At 36.7% G+C, this 20,463-nt stretch overlaps 1 protein-coding gene across 1 annotated transcript in view; it reads right to left on the reverse strand.

The window, feature by feature from the left end:
- Positions 1 to 20,463, reverse strand: part of LOC106895136 (sodium channel protein type 2 subunit alpha-like) — a 77,240-nt gene that overhangs the window by 44,175 nt on the left and 12,602 nt on the right. Inside the window, exon 5 of the mRNA XM_014954277.1 lies at positions 490 to 810. Within this exon, the coding sequence (XP_014809763.1) occupies positions 490 to 762 (273 nt within the window). The 5' untranslated portion in view covers positions 763 to 810. The remainder of the gene's footprint in view (positions 1 to 489; positions 811 to 20,463) is intronic.

Genomic DNA, 20,463 nt, shown 5'->3' on the forward strand with positions numbered 1-20,463 from the left:
TTTTTACTTATGTTCCCCCCCTAGTCAAATAGAGTTAAATATTAAACTTTTTGTAAAACAAATATTTCTATGAGATTTAAAGGAACGTTTGACAGTCGATCATTTTGGCAGATGACTAGATAAGCACTTTGTTCAAAGACCACTCTGCTAAAGTAGATCTCAGGTACTATGTTTTCTAGAAACCTCAGGAACAAAGTAGCAGACACAGAGGAAGTTTTCCAATGCTTCAGCATTCAATCAGTTTTGAAGAGATTAAAGGACATCCAATGCAAAATCCACTAACTCAAAATATCATCATATGGAATCCTTAGACATTAAAAGAAAAGTTAATTTGAAAAATAAGCAAATTAAGCAGAAGAATTGCAGTCATATTTATACTGTATTCAAAGTAACCAACACATACTGCATAGTACTTTCAACCAGGCCTTCTGACTATCTCCACACCAGACAATTCACCACTTTATAGCTCAACAGAAGTAAAGCACTTACTTTTTTATTGATATAATATGGATCCAGGTCCTCCAGGGGTTCAGACACCATTCCTGGAGGAATATCGCCATATATAAATGGCAGTGTCTTTCCTGCCTCCAAGTCATTACTTGGCTTTGGGTGATCTTCTTCATGACCATCATCATCTTTATGCTCTTTTTTGTCGCAACGAGATGTTTCATCAGCAATACGTTTTTCAATAGCTGCAAGAGATTCTTTGGTGAAATAGAAGAAGCTGTCAGATCCTGGTGGTACCAGCATTGCCTGTGCCATCTTTTCATTCTGCAAATTTTAAATGTTTTTAGGCTCTTGTGCAAGATCCTAGGAGAACATGAGAAAAAAAGAAACAGAAAATAGAGTGCAACAGCAACAAAAATCTCAAAATAAAAGCTTTTGACATAGTCATCTCCCTCTCTTCCAATTCTGAAACACAGTAGTAAGAAGTATTTCAATTAATTGTCTGATACTTAATAGAAAATGAGATGCCTTAGCTTTCCTAAAGTAATGACATAGAAAACAGACACAAGTTATGAGCTGGAAAAAAAATGAAAGGAAAAAAAGGCCAAATTTGCCTACAGTTTGTGAACTCAGGTTAATACAAACCTCACAACAAGAAAAAAGGAAAAACATTCTTGCTTTCCCTAGCCTAAAACACACTGTAGTGTGAAAAAATAATGCGTTAACACAGCTATGTACTGCAGTTAATGGTTACAAGTTCTAACATATGGATATATATGTCAAGTTGGCCTTTAAGTACCTTAAAAAAACTTGCAACTTTGAACTTGAAACTCTCTCTTAATTTCTGATGGCAACACTACTCCATCTAGTGGTTTATACTATACTTGCTAAACTAATGTTTATATTACACTATTAGACAAGTACTAAATACATGAATTTTGTATTTGAAGCCATATGCACAAGCAAGAAGCAACTGGGCTGAGGATTAGCTTTTCCCTTTTTGAGTTTCCTGACCTGCATCTTCCTGATTTTTAATTGTAACTTTGGTGGTGCTATGCTCCAAAATTAAGGCAGTTACGATGGATGAAGGGCTTTAGATTTATACAAAAAACATGGCATGCTCTCCCCAAAGCTACAGTACTCTGAGGGCAGATATACTTTCAAAAGACCTAAAAATAATAAATTGATTAAATTACAACAATAAGTTTTCAATGGATCACTTCTTTCTAGGTTTCTATTTTCTACAGTGAGAGCGCAGTTAACAAGCATGGGGACAGTTTCTTCACAATAAACCAATTTTATGAATAGAGACAAACTGGAATCCGGTCCTGCTTGCTGACACTGGTGAGTGTTGTAGCCTTCATTGACCTTGGCCGGCTGCAGACTCCCAGCCAGGACCTCTTTCACTCCTGCTCCTCAAAAGATGCAGTGAGGGAGAATAAAGCGAAAAAGTACATGCGTAGAGATAAAGATAGGGAGATCACTTACCAATTACCGTCATAGGCAAGACAGACTCGACTTGGGGAAAAAATAATTCATTGCCAATTACAATAGATTTGGATGGTGAGAAACAACGACAAAACCTAAAAGAACTTCCCCCTCTCCCTTGCCCCTTTTTTCCAGGCTCAACTTCATCTGTTCTTTCTCAGCTCCTATACCTCTTCCCTCCCCAAGTGGCATGGGGAAGATGGGGAACGAGAGGCTGAGGAGAGACCACTGCAGCTCCTCTCTGCTTCTCACTCCTCCTCATGTTTTTCTCCTGCTTCAGCATGGGTCCTTCCCACAGGCAGCAGGGCTTCAGGATAAGAATTGCTAGCAGGTCCAGAGAGGTAATTCTTCTGCTTTACTCTGCTCTGGTGAGACCTCACCTGGAATACTGTGTACAGGTCTGGAGCCCTCAATATAGGAAAGACATGGACCTGAATGGAGCAGGGCCAGAGGAGGGCCACAAAGATGATCAGGGGGTTGGAGCACCTCTGCTACGAGGACAGGCTGAGGGAGCTGGGATTGTTCAGCCTGAAGAAGAGGAGGCTCCAGGGAGACCTAATAGCAGCCTTCCAGTACCTGAAGGGGGCCTACAGGAAGGCTGGGGAGAGCCTGTTTACAAAGACCTGTAGTGACAGGACGAGGGGCAATGGCTTTAAACTGAAGGGGAGCAGATTTAGATTGGAGATTAGGAGAAAACTCTTTACTATGAGGGTGGTGGAGCACTGGAACAGGTTGCCCAGGGAGGTGGTTGAGGCCCCATCCCTGGAGATACTCAAGGTGAGGCTTGATGAGGCCCTGGGCAACCTGGTCTAGTTGGGGGTGTCCCTGCTGACTGCGGGGAGGTCGGACTAGATGACCTTTGGAGGTCCCTTCTGGCCTGGACCATTCTATGATTCTATGATAAGGCTGCTCCAACATGAGTTCTCCATGTGGCACAGTTCCTCAAGGAATACCCACCTGCTCTAGTGGGCACGTCTGCTCTGGCACACTCCTCCATGGGCTGCAGGGAAACACCTGCTTCACCATGGCCTGTCCCACAGGCTTCACTGGCACCTCTGCGCCAGCACCTGCAGCCCCTCCTCCTTCTCCTTCACTCACCTTGGTGTTCACAGAGCTGTTTCTCGCACTTTTTTTCCTCACACTGAGATGTGGCATTTTGCCCTTTTTTGGATGTGTTTTCTTACAGGCGCCACCATTTTGGCTGAGGGACTCAGCCGTGCCCTGGGGCAGGTCGGTCGGAGGGGCGCAGGGAAGCCCTGGCCTTTCCTCACAGAGGCCGCCCCTGGACCCCCTCCCCACCAAAACGGATGGTGCCACAGACACCCGGTACAGAAATATTGTGAATATTGGTCAGGGTGCACAAAGCCCAGTTCCCAAGAGGAAAAAAGCTGAAGCAAATTTAGATGAGTTGCTCCATTCGCTGAAGGCTTCTGTCACCAAAAATGTCACAGACTGCGCCTGTTCTACCCAGGAGGTGAGAGCTGGCTAAAGACATAACTTCTTTTCTTAAGAAAGTATGTGCTCAATAGCAGGGGTGTCCTGGGAAGGTAAAATAAATTGCTGACATACTTTTTCATGGAGTGTAACAGCTCTGAAGTCAATTAATACATGACGTCACGAATCCCAGAAACCTGCCTTTTCTAGGTCAACTTTTAGGTAACTTTTACATCAACTTAATATTAGTTGAGAAAATTTTCTATTTTTTAACAGTTTTCCAATGGAAACTAAATTCTCATGGACATGCACCCTACAGTTAGACAAGCCACCACTTCCTCAAAATTAGCCACTCCAGGGCGTGCACAGACTTCAAAACCCTGCTTTTTCAGCTGAGCTACAACAGCTTCTGAGTCCTTAGCAAATACTCTTTACCACAGTAAAAGACACAAAAAGGGGTCTTTGCACAAACTAGTAAAGAGATGAGACATTTCGTAATAAATAGCTATAGAAATCAGGCATTTTTCATGTCAGTCACAAATCACTTTAGGAAAACACAGAAATTTGTTTTCTCTGGAACAGAAAGCCCTAGAATGCCAAGTCTTCCCTTATTTATTAAAAAATGAATACTTTCATCCATGCCATCTTAAAGTCATTCATCATTCTCAAATGAAATATTTGATTGTTGCTTAGCCTTCTCCAGCTACACCCTTCTCAAATCCAAAGCACCTGTGACCCTGAAGATCTGCTATGCTTGGACTGAGAACCAGCTGTGTCTCAAAAGGTACTTTTGCTTCAGAAGCTGGAAGACATCTGTGGCTCTAAATACCTGGGGAAGATGCATCAGCAAAAATGGACAGAGATCGGGCTTACGAGGAAGGATACCAGGATCCTCTTCCATAAGCTTCATTTTTACCTAAGAACTAAAGTAAGTAATGCAAGTATTATTTGGTACCCTTATGTCATTTATTTAGCTTACAACTAATTTTTTTCAAAAATAAAAGGCGGGGAAGGCGGGGGGGAGTATTATCTATTTCTCTATTTGTAAGCTGAAAATTCATAAGAATTTCCTTAGCGTGAGCAGCCATATCTATTTAATCTTATTTTTTAAGTCAAGGAAAGCTCTTACTAGCAGGGGCTTTTTCCTACACTAACGTGGTAGCAGTCTTAAGTTAAATAGCAGGTTTTCCCCAAAGAAGTCATTCTTATATGGTATATTAACCAATACTGTATGTTGTAAGAGATTCTGAGGTCCGCACTTAAAATAAAATTTGCCTTTTCTGTATTGAATTATGCAAACAGTTAATATATATGCAGCTATATGTAATCAGTCTACACACAGTTATTATCTAAAATGGTTAGATGGTTGCACAAAGTCTTTTAGAGTCTGAAGAGACAAAAGCAAGATCCACAGCCATTAGAACAACTTCTATCTTAAAACCAAATAAAACAGAAGCTGTACACATGTTGACTGTAACAGGGGGCTGCCCTGTTACAGTTATGCTGCCCTTTATGGAATAAATATGATACAGGTTTTTTAGCACACATACACTGCACTGACCAGTCCACCACAACTATGAAAGTAGGAGCATACTTAGCAGTCTAGGAAATACTCATGCAACTTTGTGTTTTGATGACTATCTTCAGAAACAAAACAGGCAGAAACAAACATGTCAACAAAAAGAAAAAGGAGACACTCTCAGAGAATAAGACAAATACATGCCATAACATCCAGCTAGTCTTTGGGGGGATGCTGTCATTACTTGGAGAAAGACTTTACAAAACTTTAAAAGTAGTTTTCTAGTCAACTTTATGAACATAGACTCAGGTTGTAACGAATACAGTATCTGCTGAAACTGCTCATTAAAAAAAACATGTACTTGATAAATATTGTGTCTGTCTATGCATTTAGGCTAAATGTTCTCTTTAGAAGTCTATAATATGTAAAACTAAAAGTTCATGATTGTTCATTTCACCAAACATTACTATGGCCTCATAGAAATTTTTGTGAGTTGTTACAGTTTTTATCAGAATGAACACCAATCTTTCGGCTTGCCTGTTCATATTCCACTGGTTTATTCAGCAAGGCTTAAGTGGCATCCTTAGGGCTAATATGAGCCCCATTATTTCTCTCTAGAGACACCACAGACAATGACTGCAGTACATCTCTCAATGTTAACATAAAACAGAAAAAGGATCTTTTCCAATACATAACAGGAATCTCTTCTATTAATGATTTACCCTAACAGCCTAATCAGAACCTGTGCTTGGAAAAAACGCCACACCTATTAAACAAATCTTGAGATGCAGTTCATTGATGATGTTTTCTTGTCATGACTTCTAAAAAGTACTACAAATATATAAACACTGTAGTATTGTAGAGCAAACTGATACCACTTATATCATTACCTCACGGAAATCAGTTTACCCAAGAAAGAAATGGAGTGAAAAAAAATTACAAAGACGGATGGATTTTGTTTAATGACTTAAATGTTCTCCCTCTCCCTTCTGTAATCTTGATGGCTTCTGTATAATGAACTAAGAGGTAATAACAAACCAAAATCAGAAAACAAAAATAAAATGAATTCTGAATAAACTAAATCCCCTCCCCCAAAGCTCACAAAGATCTTTCAGAAAGATTCCACACACATCCCTGAAAAAAACAACCAACACATAAAAACCAAAAACCAACACATAAAACCCACTGTTTTTCAGCTCACTATGAAGAGATAGGCTTCTAAACCCAAATGGCTACATTGTGCATGTGAATGTAGACCCTCCCCATTCAGCGGGTCAGAAAAAGCAAGTTACAAATGAGAGAAGACAGACAACTCCTGCATAGCACCGACTATCTAGTACCACAGCACTATAAGGAAACTCCTGGGTCCAGGAATAAGCCACTAACAACACGATACTAATGTAAACATTAATATATTCTTATGGAATATGGTTGAATGAGCAAGAATAATTTTAAAATTATTTTTAAAAATATATATTTTAATATGCATACAAAGAAAAGCCTCAGGGTCATACTTACGTCATTTTAGAAACAATACGTCTCTTTTATTACTCTATTTTCTATATTGGACATGTAACAGATAGCTGCTCCAATACATTCTCCACCAAGTTGTATTAAATCTAGTCCTACATTATTTTACACATAGATGTTTGAGTTTTTCAGCTTGAGTCCACTGAGCTTAAAAAGAAAAGCATGAACACACTGTTTATATTTTCTATAGGAATCTACAAAATGCTTATTGTAACATTTAGAAAAATAATGGTCAAGCTTAGGCCCAAACCATACAGCAACAAACCCCCAATACTGAGGAGATGTTTCCCATACAGACATAGTATATTTATCTTCATATTTTTTAGAGTTAGAAACAACACATCCACTCTCACTACCCTATATTCCATAACGTAACAATGAAATTTTACAATATTATTTTCTGTATTCTCTGTACTATGGTACATTCATAGTGCTATATGAAAAACCTAAATAAAGTTTTCAGCACCTTAAAGAAGTCAGGTGAAATTACTAAGAAGTCTCAATAGCCATATAAGTCTCACATGTATGAACACTAATTACAAATAAGAAGTTACTACCATGACAATTGGGTGAAGATGTACAGTGAATTCAGTTAGGCAAATAATCAAATTGGATGACTCGTAAACAAACTTGCATATATTTTCTTTGCTATGCTCTTTTTTGTGCACATCTATATGTAAAAGAATATGGCTTTTTTCAGGGATATTGAATTTTACTCTAAAAAGTACATTAATAACTACTATATTGTCATTATTCAATGATGCATCCTTCATACCATTAGTTTCTACAGAAAATAAGCAGGTTTTATCCCTGCTACTTCAATATTACTATTCTCTGATCATTTGCAAAACAAGAAGCCGGCTATAATGCAAATCTAGAAAGTTCTTAGGAAAATAGGTTAATCTAGAAAGCATCTACTCTAATCAACAATTTAAAATCTAGTATTCTGCCTTCTCTCAAATAATTTCCTGTGTAGACGGTAGAAGTACATACACTATTTGTCCACTTATAATGCTAAACATCAATAAGAACTGAAACATTTCTGAATTATTAATAGCTCCGAGACTGAATAAATTAGACCTATGGTATATTTCACCCCTGTTCCTTCATGGCAGGAGGCTGTAGCAATACAATAGGACTAAATGAGACAACTTTCTATATCCTTCATTAATCAGATGTTTCTTTCTCCACAGCTTGTAAAAGCTAAAACAAACACGAATGGAAGACAGACACAATTTCTGCTCAGTTCTAGGGATTCAGCTTTTTATATGCATTTCACCTTACATGACCTGTATCTTTTCCAAAGTTATTCCAAACTAGCTATTTTCAATTCAATAACCTCTGATTTCAGTGTATGAATTTATAGTAATACTCAGAAGATATCTGAAAAATATTAATATTGCAGGAAAGAAAAATGTTTAAAAAGTAGAGGATGCTACAGCTGATCTTAAAAAAGAAAATTTCTCTAATATAAGTCCATTTTTAGAATCTGCAACCACTTATGCAAACCGACCTGCCTCTTTCCTTTATGTCAGAAAATGTATTCAAGTGCAGATCCAGGAAATTCAGTGGTCACAAACAAGCAATCCAATCGCTGATGTATCAAATAGAAAATCTGGAATAGAGCCAACACATAGAAAATACAAAACTGTGAAGGTTTTATTGTTGGCAACATAATTAAAACCAGTGAAAAACATGATTTACGCTGTCAGAAATGTGACGTGCACATATTTTTATTTTATCAAATATAGTATTTCTGGTATTCACATGAGTGTCTACTATGACATTTTTCCAGACCATAGAAATACTTCTTAAAATTTCAAAATGCTGCTTCCAGCTAGGTCTGAATAAGTCATGTAGCCAAGCCCCTGGATAATACTCTTAGTTTAAAGGCTTCCTCAAACTGTTAATTCTTTTTACAATGTAAAGACTCCTACACTAAGGCTGTTCTTCAATAAGAAGACCACTGTCAGCCAGTGGTGCTTCCTATTTTCATGTATTTACAGTAAAAATTCTCATCTCTTAATACTTCATCCCGTGATATGAGTTCAGTGAACCTTTTCTTTGAGCCAAGTTTAATTATGATATAATTATTTATTTTCTACATTTTTTGTGTTTATGTTACTTTGTGGGATAGATTTGCTTTTGCACATCCTGATGTTTGGTCTTGAAACGTTTCATTATGATTCCTCCTTCAATTTTCTACTGTATTTATGCGACATTAAACCACTTTATGTCAAAATAAGACTATGTAACTTCCAACAAAAAGCACTGATCATGTGTGCAGAATGACCTTTGCTGCAAAATACTTCTCTTTAATGACACTAAAGATAATGACATCAAGTGAATTACATTATGACCTTTAGCTTCATAAGTTCAGATAATTTTTCTGTGTAAACTCATAGCAAAAGACAACCATCAAAGCTTTTAAACACTATTTCTATCTTTGGATTTAAATGAGCATGCATCTAACTCCTTGTTTTGATGTTAAAAGACAAATAGAAAAATTAAATATCTCCATGGATACTACGTAATATCATACTGTAGCTGCTTAGAGATTAAGTTATGAAACAATACTGAAAAAATTCTATATGCATTTTCAAATAATTACGGTACTCGCACAATGTTTACTTTCCTTGTATTCATTAGCTGAAAGACAGTATGAAGAAAGGGCAACCATCATAGAGGATAAATTTATTTTCTTCACACAGAATACTTATTACCAAATAATTGTGTTCAGTTACAATACTGAATTCACTTTAGCTATATGAATTCTTTAGGATGCAACTGCCACATTCCCCAAATGATAATCCAAAAGGTATTTTATCCAAAAATTGTATGGACTTGATCTTGTATCATTTAAATCCTGTAAGTTTTTGAACCAAGAGAAGTTAGTGAAAACACAGTGAAAAAGAACTTTTATTCTTGTACAACAGAGAAAATAATGTTTTAGAAAGTCAGGTTTAGCAGGATGTTTAATAGGAAATTGAAAACAGTTCTCCGGGAGGGTGTCTGTTCCTTTAAGCATTCAAATTCAAAGGAAGGAATAAAAATGTATAAAGAAAAGACAAAACTCCAATTAAAAATAAATAAATATTATTCAGAACTACTAACTCTGGCCTCACTTACTGAACAAGGTCTCAAAAGTACAAGAAAAACAAGAATGGCAACGACAACATCGCAAGTTACTTTTCAGAGTTAGATTTCTCTTACATTGCAGTGATTCCAAGAAGTCAATAAATAACACTTTCAGAAAAGAAGGAAGTACTACAGTACTTCTAGATTAAATTTTCAGAAGCTCTCTGGCTCAGATTTCACCTTTACTGAGTGTATGCCAGCTGAAAAAGAAAAGCATGTTTCCTTGAAATGAAACTGTGGAGAAAAGAATTGCCACAATCGGCAGAAGTATTGCTTTAAAATGCTTTGCCTACATAAAATCCAAACATTTATGAAATTGTTACAGATTGCAGTCACCAGCACATTTGGTCACTTCACTTTTTCTTGGGTAATGCAATTTTTAAAATGAGTAAAAAAAAATAAAATCTATCGTTTTGCTTGAAAGGAATATTTTTCCAGGAATAATCTTTCTTTTTTTGTGAAGTAGAAAGAAGTAAATAAAAATGAGTTTGGTGTGGTTTGGTGTGGTCCTTAGCAAGACTCTGATCTACAGAAGAAGAGCTTAATATTCACAAAGATATCCAGAAACTGCATTATTAGAAATTGGAAAAATGTTTCTTTCAAGTTCACAAGCTCATTTATTACCTGTCAAATTCTATGTTATAACAAACTTAAGATCCAGAACTTGGTCCAAATTCTTAAGTCAAAAATTCTTATTTGATTTCACATATATATGAGAACCAAAGCTTTTAACGTAACATCTAAAACTGATTATGCAGATCCTCCTTGTGTAATGGACCATTTATTGGAAGGCGCTCAGCTAGTCTGCTTTCTTGCACAGCAGAAGAGTAAGCATAATTGTATACAGTTACGTTACATGACTAATGTTAAATTAGTGTTATCCAAAGCCACTAGCAGCTTCCATTAACATATGAAAGAGATTTAAAAAACCCTCAATTAAGTTTCAAGTGGTTAAGGGGGACTCCCAAACAGTCTTTATTATCAAGAGCAAACATTTACAAAGAAACTATGTTTGGCAATTATAAGCTTAGAGACCATAAGCAAGCTTTCTTTTCTGAATTAATGGAGGAATGGTAACTTTCAAAAGAAGTGAATTTGCTTTCCATTACAGTTGCATATAAAACAAGGATTATATATTTTAACATATTAAGTGACATGCTCAGAGAAGGACATGAAAATGAAAAGTAGAGGCACTTTTCCACGCATAAAATGCAAACTTCCGGCAAAATAAAATTAACAGGGATACAAGAGGCATAACATTTGGTCTAACACCTACATTCTGTTGTGAAAAGCTGTTTGTCTGTTATTGCAAAACCACAGCCACAATACTTCTGTATGTTAGACATATTTACGTTGAGTTCAAGATCCCAGACAGTTTTAAGCTTGTGTCTAAACTGTAGTGTTGTCATAGATCCTAGTCACTGTTGTTTTGTAAAATGAAAACCAAAGGAAAAAGGAACCAAAACCACAGCTACTTTACCAGTCCTACGTCCAGCACTACGTTACTGGATAAAGTTTCCATTAAATGTCCCTAAAATCAGGGCTGTGAATAAAGGCGATAGATTGAGAACACTCTGTTTAAGACTGAAACATTAATAAGTAAGTCAGAGGCTCTTCCAAAAACTAACTGAAAAAAAGCTGCGCACCAGAAATCTCTAGGCATCAGTCAACTTTACAGTAAATCACCACCTTTAACAAAGTCACACAGAGAATATCAGTTTTACATTGCAACCAAAGGCAACCAGCCAATCAAACCAAATAAGTGCTGAAATATCTCTACTTTGTTGAGAGCTTTAATTCTGGGGAACTGCATCTACAAACAATGGCAATCAGATTATTTTAAACAGTTTGGACATAAGGAACACGCGTTTCTTCTTGCATGTAGAAATATCTATACATTTCTACAGGTAAGAATTTTCTGGCCTCAGAGCAAAAAGCAGCAGTATCTGAAATAACAAATCTAATGATCTCTGCATCCAATTATTATCACAGAAGAGGGTTATGACTTCCCAATCAAGGATATTGTTTCCCCTGAAACTGGTCACTGCTTTAAATTACCCATATTCTGCTTTTCCTCAGAGACAAACGCCTTGCACTTGCCTCCTGCACTTGGAACTTCTATGTATATAATGCTAGCAAGCAAGCAATTAATTGTCTTTCTAAACAATATATGATCTACCTGAAATTTTAAATGACTTGAACTTCTAAACAAGTCCCCCCCATGAGAGAAGAACTCAACAATAAGTAAATTTAGGAGGAGTTAGGCCTACCTACTTGCAGTCACTGCAACACGTTAGGTCATACCGCACACAATGTCACCTATCTCAACTATCTGCATTCACTCCTTAAACAAAAGGGTATTTCAAGTTAATCCACATGATACACTAGTCTAACTAAAGCCTGGAAAGACCATTACATCAAACATAGTAGCAGTTTTCAATAACATATTTTGTTGATTAACTATTTTTTTTTCCTTGTTACACAAGCTAATGGCTTTGTTACACTGCTACTGGCTATGTCCTTTTATGATCAAATGTATTTTTCCATTAATCATAAAAATTTTGGGGGGTCCACAGGGCTGACTAAAACAACAATATGGCTTTCCTTGCTTTTGTTTATAAAAGACACATGTTCCTTACATTGTATTATCATCATACTAATATCTACAGAGCTCTGCTCATGACCCTGGAAGACAATATAAATTTACTGATTGGTCACTCTGATCAATCATTAGATGAAAAGACATTACACAGGAGGAGCTGGACGTAACAAATAGCAGCAAAATGCCTCAGACAAATTGGCTATTCCATTAAGGGAATTTGAGAAAAAATTCTTGGAGGCATATGGTGGAGCCTCTGCTCTGGTGCCTGGGAGAACCCCCACATCCAACAGAACTGCTGTCAACAGTGACTAGGGTACACCAAGACGAACCTCTGTTTTTCTGAAGGCAACTCACAGGATTTTGTGAAATTTATCAGCTTTTAGGAAGCAGGAAAATTCTTGGAAACAGTCACAGCTACAAAAGACACAAAACATTTACTACAGAAATACCTTGTACCAAGCTTTTAATAGAAAAAATTAGACATCCCAACAACCATTTCAGGTTCAGTTCACTTTCTCACAAAAATAAACAGATAAACCTCCCTTTAAAGGTGTTTCACTGCAAGCTAAAGGGCTGGGAGGAAGCAAACAAGTTGAGAGGTTTTTTTCACCTTTTTATAGGTAGGTGCTGGAATTTTCACAGTGAATCAATTGCTGATCCATTACAATACATCCTCTCAAAGTTCATTTACTATCCAGAGAGACTGCCTCAGAAGCAAATCAGAACTGCTCCATAATTTGTTCAGACTTATAATTTAGTATTGATGAATTATTAATACAGTAATAAATAAATTACATGCACACAATATTACAAAGTACATAAGCACTGTGCACAACAAAGAAACTGCACTCATCCAGGTACATGGGATTTTTTTATTAGTTTGGCTCTTATAAGCATGGAATCAAAAAGTCATCTATTAAGCCAGGTATGTCAGAATGGTCCATGTAAATTACTCAAAGTTTGTACACAGTACTCAGACATTGCAGAAACATCTCCAAGTGATTTATTCCAATGTAGCACTTGCTATACATTTTTTAGACTGTAGGCTGTTCCATGATTCAAAGTTGTTAATAACTTTACTGTAAAATTCATTTAAAAATAAAATTATTTTGAATGCCTTACCTCTACCAGATTAAAGTCAATGTATTGGAATCCTGATAAAAATTTTGGTGTTATATTTATAATGACTTGTGTAAAATAAGATTACAGAAATTAGAGAACAAAACAATTTAGGAGACACCTTTGGAAGTCAGATAGGCTGCAGAATATGAAGCTATGGTTACCTACCTTATATTGCTTACACTAAGAACTCAGTAGGTCCAAGGGGTCTGTTCCAGATTGCCTCCCCATCCCCCTCCACTGTCTCTCTACAGGATCTCTCAAGATGCCTTAGTAAATCCTCTACTCACATTATTCCAACCTGCTCCTTGTGCAAGCCCCGGCTTATTTTACCAGCTCTCTATTAGCCCTCAGCACCATTTGTCTCCAGCTTTCTGGCTTGTGTTCTACCAGGTGGAACCCTAGAACATTTGCTACAGGTTTCTGCTGGTCTGTTATCAATTTCTCCTTTCTGTTTTTCTGCCGAAATATTGGGCCATCACTAACGCAAGTCACCACTGCAAAGCAACAGTAATAACTGATGTCAGACTAACACAGCTTCCAAAAACCTGCAGCTGAAAGCTTCCCTCCTGAACAGCAAAAATTAAATAAGAACTGAAAGAAAATGAACTCTTTAAGCTACCCCAAACCTAGGTTTTTGTTTATATTAGGAAAGTCTTCTTGAATAATAATGAAACAAAAACCAACACACCACCAGAGAAAACATAATAAAAACTAACAAGATACATACTGCAGAACCCAAACCTATATTTCACTCGATTTAAAACACTAAAAAAAAAAATTACATTCTCAAAGTCTTAAAACGTACACGGATCCTGGATTTTATCAACCAGAAAGCTCAAAACATTATAGTTTCCTTAAGGAAAAGCACATGCCTACCTATAATACAAAATACATTTTTCCATTAACTGAAAACTGCTAAAATTCCGAAGCCACCTTTAAGTTTATTTTCTGTTATGGATAACATTATTACAATATAATTAATGTGATAGGATTTTTATTAAATGTTTCTAATGACTATTTTTTAAATTACAAATTTTGCTGTGTTTTGATTTTCCACGTAGTAAATGAGGATTTCTGTAAAATGATCAGAGAGCATAACCAAACAGACATATAATTCAAAAGATTTTAGAAAGAAAATGTGCTTCGTTAGTGCTTTGTCACAGGCTCTATAGCCTACAAACATCAATTGTGTCAGGTTTTCTCCCTCAAACATTGGAAAAGATACCATTGTCTTATTGCAAATACAAGAATACAGGAAGGAGGGGGAGAAAAAGCAACTACTTCCCCCTCCCAAGTAAATACTAAGAAGGTGAAAACTGGCTACAGAATATAAGAAACATAAAGCAAGGAGTAGAGCCAGACCTCTTTCAGTTCCCCGTTCTGGCTAGACAGCCTCCCTATACCTCCCTTAATGGGCTCATTAGTGTAATCTGAGTCTACTTTTTGTGCCTGTCTAATTTCCTAGTGAGGCTGGACTGCTGTTCTGCAAATGGATACAGGCTGGGGGTGATCGGTAAAACCTGGCTCGGGTTATAGTGATATGGAAGCAAAATTCCCAAATCCATTCTAAGTCTTTGTGCAAACACCCTGAAAATGGAAAATTGCATCAGCTTACATCATCAGAGCTGTAAGGCTGGATGTTCTTCTTGAAAAGGTTCAGCTGTCAGGTTCAGAAAGGAATTAGCACCTCCAGCATATTATTGAATTTTTGCATGTACCGGAAAAAAACTGTTTACTCATCACATCCATTAAAATACCATAGAGGCAGAATCAGCCTGTAAAATTGAGATGAGAGTTCAATACCAATTATTCCTTTCAGTTCAACAGCCTAAAATGCAGTGCTGTGTTGCTACAAGAGATTTTAAAGCCGTCAACCACACTGGCAAAGTTCACTATCTGCTTCCCAATGAACATGAGAGGAAAAAGAAAGGAAAAGAGAAAAAAAGTGAAAATTCTTGACACCATGATGGGAAATCAGAGGAGACAAAGTCCAAAGTGGACGTGTAAGAGAAACTTGGTTCTCATGAGAAAGCCTTGCTAACCTACTTCCAGCTAAAAGTTCTGCCCACAGTAATGAGACTACACCTACAGTATTTTACTATTATTGATGACACACATATTTAAAAAAAAATTTAAAAATCCCTGTTACATTAAACTCCAGCTTTACTGCCAAAAAGCAATATGATCTACAAACAAAAATAAAGTAAATATTAGGGAATGAATCCTGTCACCTGCATATTCTGACCTGACCAATTCAATTAATACAGCTCAGTAATATTAAAGATTCACTCATATTTGCATACATTTCTGTGAGTTTACAAACCCCACTACTTTTCATAAATACAAACATTAATGTAAGATTGTGTCTTCTCTTTGACACTGTAGCTATAGAATATCCACAGGAATGCCCATCAAGCAAGGGTGCCAGGAGGGTACAGACAATTCAAAATGTGATAGAGATTCAAAGAAACTCCTCCGGCTGAAGTAGGAAATACGTACATGTCAGTAACCAGCAATGTGGAAACACGCAGAATATGGTAACACATTACAAACAGCCTTGCAATTAAGAGTGGACATAAAGGAATGAGAGGAAGCACTGATGACCTTTCTCCTCATGCCAAATTTATCACAAAAAAAACCCAAAACCAGAAGAGGCACCCCCATTATCATTGTTTTTAACCAAACTATTTCCAGTATTTATGCCAGTGGCTGAAGTAAATAGATAGGAAGCATTTCCTTCGGTTTTCCTATACTTTCTACCAGTCAGGTGTATTTCACTACAGAATTGCTTTCTATCACAAGTAAAAGACAAAGGGAAAAAGGATTGTGAAAGAAACTTGGAAAACAGGTTGCTTGAATTTGAAGTGTTAGAAAATGGTATGGTGAGACTAGGATGATAACCACAGCTCTTTTTCACAACCAAATATGCCCTGCATTTGTTACACTCTGTCTGTTTTGCTCAGTTTTGTTCAGGGATGTAATTCTTTTTAAAAGATTTTTCCCTTTGCCCACTGAGTCTTTTCTGTAAACAATGTTAATTCATTTAGTCTTTATCAGTCGTTTTCAGACATTCATGTGATCATAAGCCAGAACAATGGAACTTCAAGGCAGCTTTGACAGTAGCTTTCTCTAGGGCTCAAATACAAAAGTCTTTATATTTTCTGAAGTATTTGTCCTCCCTCATCCCTTTTTCTTCTCAGCTTTCTATTTCCCCTGGCTCTATATTGTGAGACAGGTCTGTATTAAAATTTATCTGGCAGTATAACCAGTTGGCAAGAATACAACAGGAAACTTTTCTCCACCTTGCACAAAACCATACAAAACCCACAACGCTGAAGACTCTAAAGGACATCTGGAAACATGTCTCATGTTTTCATTTATTTTTCTTATTTACTCGCTTTAAAAAAAATTAGTCCTGTTCTAGACTGTGTAAACAACAATTATGGACAACAGAAAATAAACTGGATTAGATTAAGTTTTTCTAAAACAAAACCTGAAAGCTAATGCTACCCTTGCACCTGCTGGGGAAATGTTGAACAAATGAACAGATATGACAGTACCCTCTAAAAGAAAACAAAAACTCCTGAATGAAAAAGGAAATGCAAATCTGAAGTAGTAATTTAATTTCATAATTATTTTCCTTCCACTATTTTTTGCCGTCCACATTTAAATTTAGTTTCAAAATCAAGGTTACACTGTCTGGCATCGATTGCTAGCTGATAATAAAGGGCAGCAGTAAAACACTGTACTACGTTGGATTGTTGAAAAATATTGAAACATTGATAGTAATTAATGAAGCGTTATTATCGATACTTGATAATATTAATATTGATATTATCCAATTGATATTGATAATATCTAATATTAAGAATATTAGAATCAAACCATGGATTCTGCAATCAATTTACCTGAATTTAATTTAAAAGATGTTACTGATATGAGCAATGAGAAACAACTTTCAGCAATTAAGTATGTAAGACTCTTGAAAATCATGTAGAAAAGGATCAACTTCTATGAGCTATTTCATTATAATCTGTAGGCAAAGATAAATGTAGTGTTCTGGTGCAGTCCACTCTTCTGGACATGACAACATAAAAAGAATGCAAAAGAAAATGATTTTTTTCACCTCATGCTAGTATGAGAGATATCCATATTTTCCCAAACATGCTCAAAAATTCAATAGTTAAAGGCTGAGGAGACAAAGTTGATAGTTTTACTGACTTAGCTCTTTATAAATTCTGAAATATTCACAATGTTTGCAATCATTGTATCAGCTGCATGACCGCATAAAAAAAAGTTTGCCAAGTTCACACTGTATTATCATGGTGTGACACTTGGTAGAAGAAAAAATAACCATAGAAACGTGTCTGCCAACAATGCCTATTCAGAAGTCACAAAACCATCTACTGGCTTGGAGTCCCCAATTTCCCTTGCCTTGAACCCAGCGATTGACACTCCTTCCAAACAAGCTCACCCTGGGCACCTGGCGTGGTTCAACGCTTCTGGTTGGATGGGGCTTTGAGCAGCCTGAGCCAATGAAAGGTGTCCCTGCCCGTCTACGATGACAGGCCTCTCACCCTGTCCCTACCCAAAAGATGTCCCTGCCTCCCATATGGAGGCAAATACCTTTTTAGTTGTTGCAGGCCCCACCTCACACACATGAAGGCACTTCACAGAGTCCCACTTTATTAATACAGCATGATCAGCAAGGGAAATGTCTAAATTGATTTCCCTGATAGCTACCCAGTGTTTGTTCATTATCAAATCTTGAGCCATTAAGAATACTCCAAGAAGTAACACCTGCTAATCATTTACTTTGCAGCACAAAGCGCCCGATGAATATGGGCAACCTACGGGCAGACCTTTGAAAATATACCTATAGCAACAGTAGCTACAAGTAGTCATAAGCATATAGGGGACAGACATTCCCCCAATTCTTCCAATTCAGATTTTCAATTGAAAATGAAGGCTATATCACGACGTACCTTTAATGAAAATGATAATTTACAGGAACACAAAATGATATTCCAGGTAAAGGATTACTGGCGAGATGGCAGGTATCTCATTCCATAATGCTGGATCTAATTCATTCCTCATGCACTTACGTCATTTTAAGAGAGACTCTGGAATCACCCTAAGGCAAATAAGTAACTGAGTGAAAGGGTCTCAATGCAAAATCTGGAGTAAATCTGGAGTAAAACAAGCAATTTGAGAACTTTTGTTTTTGCTACATTTGAAGAAAGAGAAGGGCTTAAGTGGCCACATATCTGCCCCAACCCCTTCATCAAAGCTGAGAGAGTGGAGGGCAAACTGCATACCCACAGAAGTTCTTGGGTGGATTCAAACATGAAATTTAAAGGACACTATTAGAAATCATCATAATATGCTTCCTTCGTGTGAAAATATCCTTAAATACTTGCATTATAAACAGCTTTTACAAACTCATTGTGAGGATTTCAAACATACACATCAGCAGGTTCAGCAACATAGCATTTGCCATCACACATCTTGACGTCAGACTCAGAAGCACATTTATAACTTTTATATGAAGAAGAAAATAAAACTGTGTCAAATTCAGAATGAGAAGTGCCAAATCTCAACTCCACATTTCTCTCCTGCCCAATGGATTGAAGACATCGTTTAAGATGGCCATGTGAAGAAAACAAAAAAACCCAACAAACAAAAAAAAGAATCAAAAACCAAACAAAAAGATCCCACTCAACTAAAAACCAGCAGTGTAATTTGGTACATGGACTAATATATTGTTCCTTGATCTAGGCACATAACTTTTCTCAATATGCATGCAGTAGTAAATGGTTCCCTAGAAACAAAGGAGTGCTACCTTGCTACAGAAAGCTGCAATTATATTCCACAACTGCAACAGAATTAAAACAGAATTGCAAGATATTCACAGAAAATATTCCTTTAAAAAGTACTATACAAAAATGCAGCATTTGGTTCAAAAAAAGTAATTTCCTTCTTTTTTTTTTACTTAATTCACTACCATTTTCTTTTTCAGGCAAACAGAAAGCAGCTGTTTCAGACCAGACCACCAGAGCCACTGTACTTTATCAGCACTGTGGAATGACATGCAGCTTCAAAACCTTCCGTGTTCCTTCCTTCCCAGTCATACAGTAGGAATAAATAATTTAATCAAGTATTCATCAAGAGAGGGGAATAGCCTATTAGTCTGTGCCTGCATTCCTCCCCCTCACTTCCTTGCATCTCTTAGGACTCCAGATGAGGGGGAAGTGTACATCTTCCTTTTTATCTGTGTACTTTATAGCTTAGGCAAATAAAAGCTCTATGAGCTTAAGAAATAAAGCACCTTCCAAGTATCTTCAAATTCACGCACAGCTTTTTAAAATTAAAAGCGAGTAAAGAACTAGTATAAACAGAACATTACAATTTTTGGAAAAGAACCAGAAAATTCACACCGCACAAGAAACTAGGAAAATGGCACTAAAACAATGCCATTTTTAGAAAATCAGTTATCAGAGACTTCATCAATCCCCAAAATTACGCACACATCTGCTTCTAAAAGATACCTACGAGCACATTTCCCAGTAATGCACAACCATGAAAAAGGCAGTGGGTTTTGTGGCTAGTTCACTTGCTGGTAAAACACATTCACATTTCTTAAAATACTTAAAAAGTACCAAGCTACTGTCATTTGACACGTTTGCCCAAAATGGGAGGAACTTCGTCCTCAATCTGACTGACAAATTTTAACAGAAAAACAGCGGCAAATGGAATAGCATTGTTGGACACCTTTGCCCCAGAGTTTTTAATAGGTGTTTTAACAATGTAAAAGCTTGAAAAAAAGAAGAATCTATCAGTATTGCTGTCAATCATATAACAGTAAAGATGGTATTTTCTTAAAAGAATGGGAGCTGCTGTTCTGAGGCTTACAAATGCTTGATGCTATTTGCCTTCTGTTACACTTGCCTCTGTGGTTCAGTTGCCACACTGTCAACCATTTTTCTAAAAAGCAAAACCAAAGTCATCACTCCCCCAAGAACTAGAAATTTACTTAACTACTTTTTTCTTACAGTGAAAGATAACAGTATGGCATGGAGGCTGTAAAAAAAACCTCCACAAACCCACAAAAAAAAAAAAAAAAAAAAAAAAAAAAAAAAACCAAAAAAAAACCCCCCCCCCCAAAAAAAAAACCAAAAAAACC

The sequence above is a fragment of the Calidris pugnax genome, unplaced genomic scaffold (assembly GCF_001431845.1).
Source record: "Calidris pugnax isolate Ruff unplaced genomic scaffold, ASM143184v1 scaffold103, whole genome shotgun sequence".
Classification (NCBI taxonomy): domain Eukaryota; kingdom Metazoa; phylum Chordata; class Aves; order Charadriiformes; family Scolopacidae; genus Calidris; species Calidris pugnax.